This window comes from Terrapene carolina, unplaced genomic scaffold (assembly GCF_002925995.2).
Source record: "Terrapene carolina triunguis isolate 2854851 unplaced genomic scaffold, T_m_triunguis-2.0 Scaffold69, whole genome shotgun sequence".
In the NCBI taxonomy this organism is placed as follows: Eukaryota; Metazoa; Chordata; order Testudines; family Emydidae; genus Terrapene; species Terrapene triunguis.
In genome coordinates, this window is record NW_020664420.1 from 33,884,288 (window position 1) to 33,893,648 (window position 9,361).

The 9,361-nt window shown below is 41.2% G+C and overlaps 1 protein-coding gene across 2 annotated transcripts in view; it reads right to left on the bottom strand.

Moving 5' to 3' along the window:
- TRIM23 (tripartite motif containing 23) overlaps nucleotides 1-9,361 on the bottom strand; it is a 33,935-nt gene that overhangs the window by 9,929 nt on the left and 14,645 nt on the right. Inside the window, exons 3-7 of one of the 2 annotated variants that reach the window (XM_026649116.1) lie at nucleotides 5,469-5,590; nucleotides 4,200-4,478; nucleotides 3,370-3,552; nucleotides 2,334-2,549; nucleotides 1,149-1,283 (exon numbers count right to left, since the gene is read on the bottom strand). In XM_026649116.1, the coding sequence (XP_026504901.1) occupies nucleotides 1,149-1,283; nucleotides 2,334-2,549; nucleotides 3,370-3,552; nucleotides 4,200-4,478; nucleotides 5,469-5,590 (935 nt within the window). The remainder of the gene's footprint in view (nucleotides 1-1,148; nucleotides 1,284-2,333; nucleotides 2,550-3,369; nucleotides 3,553-4,199; nucleotides 4,479-5,468; nucleotides 5,591-9,361) is intronic. The other variant, XM_026649114.1, reaches the window with a different exon arrangement.

The window sequence follows — 9,361 nt, forward strand, 5'->3', positions numbered from 1 at the left end:
CTCCATTCCCAAGGTGTTTGTAACTCTCAGGTTCTACCATACAGATTTTGATAGTAACCCTAGTAATAACACAGTACAACTGAGACAGTCTCCAGACTGAAGCCCCTGTTTCCCTGAAGGAAAGCGCTTCATTGGCATTGTTATTCCTACTTCATAATGAAAACAGCAGCAAGTCAAAACAACAGTGTTTCCTTTCCCTCATTAACAATGAAGAGATGAGGATACAGCCAAATATACAACACAAACAAAACATCATCCTTCAATATTCTCAAACTTCTTGTCTTTTTGTTCAACTGTGATCCAAAGCCCATTTAAAAATTCTTTAATTATAGAATTAGGAAATAAATCACTTAGAGGAAACTCTAGTGTATTACCAAAATTTCACAATCATCTCAACCTTCTTTCAAAAACAACTTCATATTATTTTGAGATACACATTGAAACTAAACAATAAAACCTACTCAGAATATGAAGGCTGCCAAGTTGGTACCAAATGCTAAGCTATGAGAGGAACAAATTCACCATTAGAATCATGGAAGAAATACATCAGTTTGAATGCTGTAAATGGAAATATGTAATGGAATTATTATTTTGTATTTTTAATTGGCAGATAAGAAATCAAATAACCAGCATCCATCAGGCTTGGCGTTTGTACAAAACCATTCCCCATTTCGGGAGGAGGGGGGGAACGGAAATAAGGGGGAGGGCTGCTTTCTGGAGAGCATCTCTTGTTTTTTTAGAACTCCTGACCACTATCTGGATTAAAATAAAATTTAAAAACAGTGAAAAATATAGCAGTTGAGGTAAAAAACAGAGCTATCTATGTAGCAAATATATTATAAATTCAAATTGACATAGACACACCACTCATAGTGACTGTTTTTTCCCCATCTATTTCAACAGAGAGTAAGTATCTTGTGTCATAGTGCAAGATGGCAGCCTCCGTATTCCGAAATCAGAGTCAGTCTCAGCTAGAAAAATTGTTAAAAGGTGTATTTGTACAATAAATGCATTTGCAGCATCTATGAAAAGTCTGGTGATAAATCATTGCAGTTTTCCTTTAATACACATTTTGAATTTCAGAAAGACGACAGTTCTATTTTCAACAGAATCTTGAAGACATATGAAAAGGGTTTTGAAGACTATACCTTTGTAAAAGTGACAGGAATGCTAGCATCAAGCTGTATATGATCTGCAAGTTCTGTAAATTGCTGCTGCTGTTTTTGTAATGTTTCTAGTAGCCTTGTAATCTCCTGTTTAGCCAACACTACTCTGCAGTCATCCTAAAACAGACAAAAGGCAGAAGCACTCTTTCTACTAGTAAATCATTTAATGGAAAAAAAAGGGGCAGATAATTATGTATGGCAATAAAACTATTTTCTTTTTTATTTCGAATAATCTAATAGAACAAAATTTATATTTACAAAAAATGCATTTAAGAAATTATGATACATTTTCCACTTTTATACTGCAAATATAATCCTAACAGAGCTCAAAGAGCTTTGCAAAACAAACAAAAAAAGAGAAAACACATATCTCTCTTTCTTACCCCTAATCCCCCCAGTGATGTGAAAGAACAATATCTAATACCATTCACAGAAATGTAGCTTCCTCAGACTTGGAATATGGCAATTGGTTAATAGCATATAGCAACACTATAACACGGTGAAAAACTGTACCCAGGTGTTAAAACCGGGAAATTTAGTTAAGTAGAATGTCAGTATTTAAGGTGAAATCTGACCAGAGTTAGTTCCCAATGGCTTAAAAGAGATAAAGGCAATTTAAAATCATGTTTAAAAAATAAAAAGCTGTCTTACAATAATAGCATATTAAACAGATAAAACTGAAAGAATTTTAAAAATAAAGTTTCCTTTTTACTAAATATGTTTATTTACTTTTTGCTCTTTATTCATCTTGGACAATGAAAACAGACTGGTCAGTTTTATCTTTAGAATGGTAACTTCCTTCTCATACTTAGCACAATGCTGCGATGTTTGGGTTGCAAACCTTCCAGAGAACCACTTAATTCCAAGCAAACATTTTTCCACCCTGACTTTATTTCCAATAAAGTATTCATTTTAGTAACAGCAATTGTAAAACCTTTCCCCAATAAAACCTATATTTTTAGCCTGAGCTACACATCTGTGTCTCCATATTCACATCACAAATAATTACTATAATGTTTTCAATCTCACTTTATAGTAGTGTGTTTCTAACATGATAATGAAAATTTAAAAGCACAGCATTGTCCAATTTAGCAGTTTATAACCTAAGCTTCATTTACGGACCCAGCTATGCACTTGCTCCATGTTACAGCTCACTTAATCACCTACCTGCTGTAAAGTCTTTTCACAGTGAAGACAAGCAGTTGAAACCTGTGACAACAGGATAGTCATGTCTTCTTGCTGTTGTCTGAGCCAAATCAATTTCTCCCGCACATGTGCATCAACCACACTGAGTGCCATTTCTTCCTGGCGACAAAGGGTTTCATGAAGATCAGAAAAATAGGCTCGGATGCATGAACGGGCATTTTCTGCAGTACCTGGGACCTACAGTGTAAAGTCATAAAATCAAAGAGAGAAAATTAACAATCAAAAATCATTTTATCCAAACAGTATAATACTTAGTGCTGTGTTACATTCCAACTCCTAACTTCTAAATTATTTTGACCGGCAGATTCAGATCTCAACAGGCAGAGTTTTGGTGAGGGTTGTATATCTGCTCCCAGCACTAAGACCCTTGCATAGGTTATTCCAATAAACAATTACTTATTACACGTATACAGTGTATGAAAATAAATACTATCAGGGAGAAATAACTTGAAAAAAATACAACAGCATACGAGGACACATGGACAAACTACTTGCCATAGTACCTCAATGCTGTATAAGTATATAGCTCTCCCCACAGCCGCTCTAATTTCAGGAAAATCAAGGAGACAATCAATGTGATAGAAGTTCTCCTGGAATCTCTCTTGGGACTCAGTCTTTCCAGCTGTGAGCTAGGGTGACCAGATGTCCCAATAAAATCGGGACTGTCCCGATATTTAGGTGTTTGTCCCGCATCCCGATATTTCGCGGCACTCCGATTTGGGGGTTGTTTTGCTCCCAGCACTCCACTTTTTTTTTTTTTTTCCCTCCGCCGGCGACCTTCCCTCCCCCATGTGTCCCAATATTTTCTTCCTCTCGTCTGGTCACCCTAGTGTGAGCACACTCAATTTCCACTGACTTTGCAGAACTGAGGGTACTCAGTAACTTGCAGGACTGAACTCTGAGTGAACTCTTATGTATAATTCTCATACAACACTCTTAAAAGATTTTGGTTACTACAGAAAAAATTATGTTGTGTTTGAGAAAAAGAATTTCTTACATGTTCTGTATGGGCCATTCCAATTCCATCTTCCACTATTTGTTCTCCTCCTTCAATTTGTTGAACAATTCCAACTAGTTTTCTGGAATAGTCTGAGATTTCTTCTGTGAAGGTTCTTATACAGTGTGCCATGTCTAAAATGGATGCACGGATCTGGTTTGCTTCTGGTTCCAAAACAGAATGCTACAATCAAAAGTAACACATACCAAATGTCAGTTCTGAGTTTCCCTTCCAGTCACCATCAGCCCAGCTAAAATAAGGTTTTCCCCCATACTGTGCAAAAGAATTAGGGAAGGAAAAAGAGAGGAAAAATTTAGACTAAACTTAATCTTTGATAAATTAAAAATAAATAAATCAGGTATTATTCATTTTGTTATGCGACTGAAACAGGGATCTAGCAATCACACAAATAACTACGTGTGCACATTTGTCTTTTCCCCCTCTCTTTAATAAAATGTAAAGCGAAAAAGGGAAAAAAAAACTATTTAGACCAGCTTAAATTGTCTGGGTGATGCTGCAACCCATCATGAACAGCTAACAACTATCAAAACTGGTGGCTCGCATAGATGATGAGCCTTTCTGCCTTAATAAATAGATGAAGAACATCACTGTGGTTTTACAGATCACAATGATTTTTGTTTGTTTGTTATTGCACTGTTACCACAGCAGTTGCATGCAGTGAAGGAAAAGAACAAAAAGGCAGTGACATTCTTGATAAAAGGCTCAAAGATCAGGCATAAACTCCCTCCCTTTGTGTGCTTAACAATGGAAAAAAGTATTATTTTCTTAAATCACCCAACAGCATGAGTGTAATAGAAAAATAACAGTACCTTATGACCCTGATGCTTTCCATATTCTTTGCAGACACAACACATAAGGGGACTGGTCTGACAATCTTCTTCTAAACAAACAAATTCAATGGCATGCACCTGGTGCTGGCAACACATGGTCTTCTCATGAGGTTTTTCAGCAAGAGGTACACGCCTATGTTTTGCTAATGTCTTCGTAGAATGGGTAAGCTGGGAACACTCTGCACACAAGTGAGTGGCACAAACAGTGCAGTATACAGATGCAACATGAGCTTCATCTTCATCACAACGAATGATGCTCTTTAACAAAAAAAAAAACTTATTGCGTTAATATTTGATTCCAATAATTGAAAATAAATTAGATTAGATACTTTCAACTTGTTCAAGCCTAAAAATTTCACTCCCCTTAAAATCATTAATTGCTGAGGAACGTTCACCTTACTCCAAATGGGTGATTTTAAATTCTGCACTCTTTCACCAAGCTCTTCTTTAGAAATAAATAAATACATTAAAAAAATTCACCATTTGAGTGAACCACAGGAGACTGATTTTCAGAGGTACTGAGTATCCACAACTCAAACTGAATTCAATAGGTACTGAAGATGCTCAAAAACAATGAAAGTCAGATCCCAGACCTTTCTCCAATGTCTCTTTTAAAAAACAAAAACAAAAACAGGATATCAATGGGTGAGCACCTCTTTTAGACAATACATTGTTTCTAGGATTGATTATATGGTACTGGCTCAATCACTATCTCACTGCCATAACACTGGTGTATAAGCAGCCATCAGGAAATGCTCAAAACAGCTAATTAATGCATTTACCAAATTAATGTAAAAGGATGAAATTTGGGAAAGAAAAAAATAAATTTCAGATTTTTAGGAGGTGTTGCAACTTTTCTTTTTTTGTAATACTGCAGCTAAAAGACACTTATAAAGAGTAGCAGTCTCCAAAAGAGTTTTATGACCTTTTTCAGTGAATGTAAGTGTGCAAGATAAGTGGTAATTTTGGTTTTTCCTCTACTTGAGTCTATATGTATTGGACCATATTCACTGCACAAATTAATTATTCAAGTTTTTAGTACTTCTTTATTCTGAAAAAATGCAAACAATTAAACAGCAATTCGTTTATTAGCTGGGTGAGATCTAGGATTTGTATAGATACAATACATACATTCTGCAACCATAGGAACTTTTAATTTGGTAAGTGTTTGGTTTTAATTTTTGTTAAGCTAAAAACGAACTCTCTCCTCTTCAGTTTTAACAAAGATAAGCATTCTTGAATCAATACCTCTCCAGACTGGCCAATTACTTCTTCTGTTGTCCCACATTGGCCAGCAGGGCCATTCTGCAGTCGTTCCAAAAGCTCCAGCAAAGCAAAGTTTTTTTTCAAGCCCCACACACCTGAATCTCCTATTTTTGAAATAGAAAATTTGATTTAAAAACCACCACCACAAACTGCATTTGCGTTTCTGCCAGTTAGAGATTAAAAGAAATAAATATTCCCACTAAACTACTAGAACCAGTGTCAGTTATAAAAACAATTCTGTGTAGTTTCCACAGCACGGAAGCTGGCAAGATTACTGTAAGAATTTACAGTATTTTAGCAAAACCAGTGGTAAGGATCTGCAATATTTTAAGCAAAAAAGTAACAAAAAATAACCTATATTTATGACTGCCACAAATCTGTACAATACAAAGCTTTTTCCTTGATCACCCATTAAAAATATACTATTACCAAACACTGAACAGTAAAATACGATTTGCACCCATCCTTAAGATCCCTGCATGACCACAAAAGATCCAAAGGCAGCAGAAAATATATATTTCTGCTGCACTAGCAGGTCCCGTAATGGAAAACCCACGAAGAACAACTTCATGCTTTATTGCATGACACAGACGTGAAATCTGCAGCAGATCTCAACCTGGGAAAATGTCAGAGGAGAAGTAGATGTGTCATCCAAAAACAAGGGACCACATAGAGCATTGATCCACATGGCCAAAAACACTGGAGGAAAGCGGCAGGCCACGTCCACTCCTCCTACATCATCACCATTTTGCAGAAGTCAGCCTGTGGCTGGCCACCTGGAAGCACACAGTGATGCAGAGCAAAGACAGGGAATCCCCTACAATTCCTTGCCCCTGGGGCCACCTCTCAAGGGTTATCCAAAATGTGGACAGGAACTGAGTATTTGCTCCTAAAATCCCAGGAAGGAAGCCACTGTCCGTGGTTTCCCTCCGCATCCAATACCATGGATGTGATGAGGCTTTCACAGAGGTGCTCCCTACAACGCTCTCCCTGCCAAGATCCTCAGGTACTTTTCACTCAGCAGGCCATATCTAAATAAAAGCTAAAATATCATTATACCAATTGATCTTCTGAAAAAAGAGGTAGGCAAACAAATGTAATCATCTATCAATTTAACTTGTATTCATTACTGAGGAAGGGAGAAAGACATTCTGGAAACTGTTTCTCAGAATAACAATAAAAGTTACATACGATCAGCAAAGGGGGAAAAATGGATATCTGAGCTGACTCAAGGTTTGTCTAGACCAGAGGTGGACAAACTACAGCCCGTGGGCCACATCCGGCCTGCAGGACCCTCCTGCCCAGCTCCTGAGCCCCTGGCCCCTCACCTGCTGCTCCCCCTCCCCCACAGCCTCAGCTCACTGCGCCGCTGGCGCAATGCTCTGGGCAGCGAGGCTGCAGAGCTGCAGCCTGACCTGGTGCTCTGTGCTGCGCGGTGGCGTGGCTGGCTCCAGTCGGGTGGCACAGCTGCCTGTCCTGGTGCTCTGGGCGGCGCGGCTGTAGTGCCGCCAGCCACCGGTGCTCCAGGCAGCGCGGTAAGGGGACAGGGTGCTTTGGATAGAGGGCAGAGAAGTTTGGGTGGTGGTCAGGGGGCATGGGTGTGGATAGAGGTCAGGGCAGTCAGAGGGCAGGGAACAGGGGGGTTGAATGGGGGCAGAGGTCCCTGGGGGGCAGTCAGGAAGGAGGGAGGTTGGAGGGGGTGGCAGGGGGCAGTCAGGGGCAGGGGGTGCGGGGGGGGGGGGGGGGGGGGGGGGCGGGGGGGGGGGGCAGGGGGGGGGGAGGGGGGGGGGGGGGGTCGGGGCCAGGCCACGCCTGGCTGTTTGGGGAGGCACAGCCTCCCCTAACCGGTCCTCCATACAATTTCAGAAACCCGATGTGGCCCTCAGGCCAAAAAGTTGCCCACCCCGGTCTAGACTGTAAAACTCCATAAAGGTGTAATGTGTTGATGTCATTAAACCAATGTTTCTCATTCCAATCAAGTCTGTTCACACTGGTACAGTTGCAGCAGTTTTGAGACACCATGTGTCTGTTCTGCACTATGTTAAACAACAAACAAAATCATCCAAAACACAGGACTTCTTGGTGATGGGGCACTTCAACTACGCAGACATCTGCTGGGAAAATAATATAGCAGGGCACAGATTATCCAACAAATTCTTGGAATACATTAAAAACAACTTTTTATTACAGAAGGTGGAGAAAGTGTCTAGAGGAGAGGTTATTCTGCATCTGATTTTGACAGACATCAGTGGGTGAGCACCTCTTTTAAGACAGCATACTGTTTCTAGGATTTGGTTAAGGAGGAACTGGTTGAAAATCTGAAGGTGGAAGGCAGCTTGGGCAAAAGTGATCAAGAAATGGAGGGTTCATGATTCTAAGGAATGGTAGGAGGGAAAACAGCAGAAGGGAGACATCAGCAAACTCAGAGAACTGGTAGGTAAGATCCCATGAGAAGCAAATCTAAGAGGAAAAACAAGAGTTCAGGAGAATTGGCAGTTTTTCAAAGAGACATTATTAAATGGCATAAGAGCAAACTATACCAATGTGCAGGAAAGATAGGCAGTACAGTAAGGCTCTGTCTACACTACCAAGTTTTGTTGCCAAAAACTGCCTTTTGGCGACAAAATAGTGAGTGTGTACACACTGCAATGCGACTTTTGTCAGGAAAAATGCCCAATTTCGGTGACAAAATACTTCCACCCCTACCAGAGACTTTTTTCTTTTCCCTTCTCTTTATTATCGACAAAGAGCCAGTGTAGACACCACGCATGCTTTAATCGCTTTATTTGGCCTCCAGGAAGTGTCCCACAATCACCATCCTGACCGCTCTGGTCAGCAGTTTGAACTCTGCTGCCAGGCAGCCAGGTAAACAACAATCTGCCCCTCCGCTTTGCAAGCCCCGGGAATTTTAAATTCCATTTCCTGCTTGCTGGCTTGGCATAGGGAAGTCTCATCGTGTCTTCCCAGATGACCATGGCTGGCTATCGCATCAAACGCTCTCCCGCCTGGACCACAGCAGAGCTGTTGGATCTGATCAGTATATGGGGAAAGGAGTCTGTGCAGTCCCAGCTGCGCTTGACCCGTAGGAATGGGATACCTATTGGTACATTTCTCAAAGTTTGTGTGAAAAGGGCTATGATCGGGACATGATGCAGTGCAGACTGAAGATAAAGGAGCTGAGGCAGGCATACCATAAGGCGAGGGAGGCAAACCGTCGCTCCGGTGCTGCACCTAAGACCTGCTGTTTCTATAAGGAGCTGGATGGTATCCTCAATGGTGACCCCACTTCCAAGAGCCTCGTGGATACTTCGGAGAGAACGAAGGAGGCGGAAAGAGTACCTAACCAGGAGGATGAAGTTATTGATGAAGTGGTGGAGCTAGACTTGGATGTGGAGCTCCTGGCAGGTCAACCAGTGGGGCAAGCAGCCAGGAACTTTTCTTCACTGCTGAGGTGCCTAGCCAGTTTCAGCAGTTGCTCTCCGGTGAGCAAGAAACAGATGAGATGCCTGGCAAGTGGCTGTGGCTTGTGTAGTGCGGAGGTAGGTTCAGGGCATAGAAATGTGAGAGGCTGGCCGTGTTTCTGTGAGCTGGACATTTCCCCGTGTAGCTAATCAGTACGGTGGAACAGGGTGTTGATGCACGCTGAGATCTCACGGGAATCCTCCAGAGAGATCTCCAGGAAAGTTTCCTGGAGGTACTCGATAATTCTCTGGCGCAGGTTGCGTGGCAGTGCAGCTTTGTTCCTTCCCCCATTGTAGGACACTGTCCCACGCCATTCGGCAATCACTTGTGCAGGGACCAAAGTGGCATATAGGTGAGCTGCATATAGAGCAGGGCAGAAGCCACAAGCATGCAGCAGATGTACCCTGGTTTCC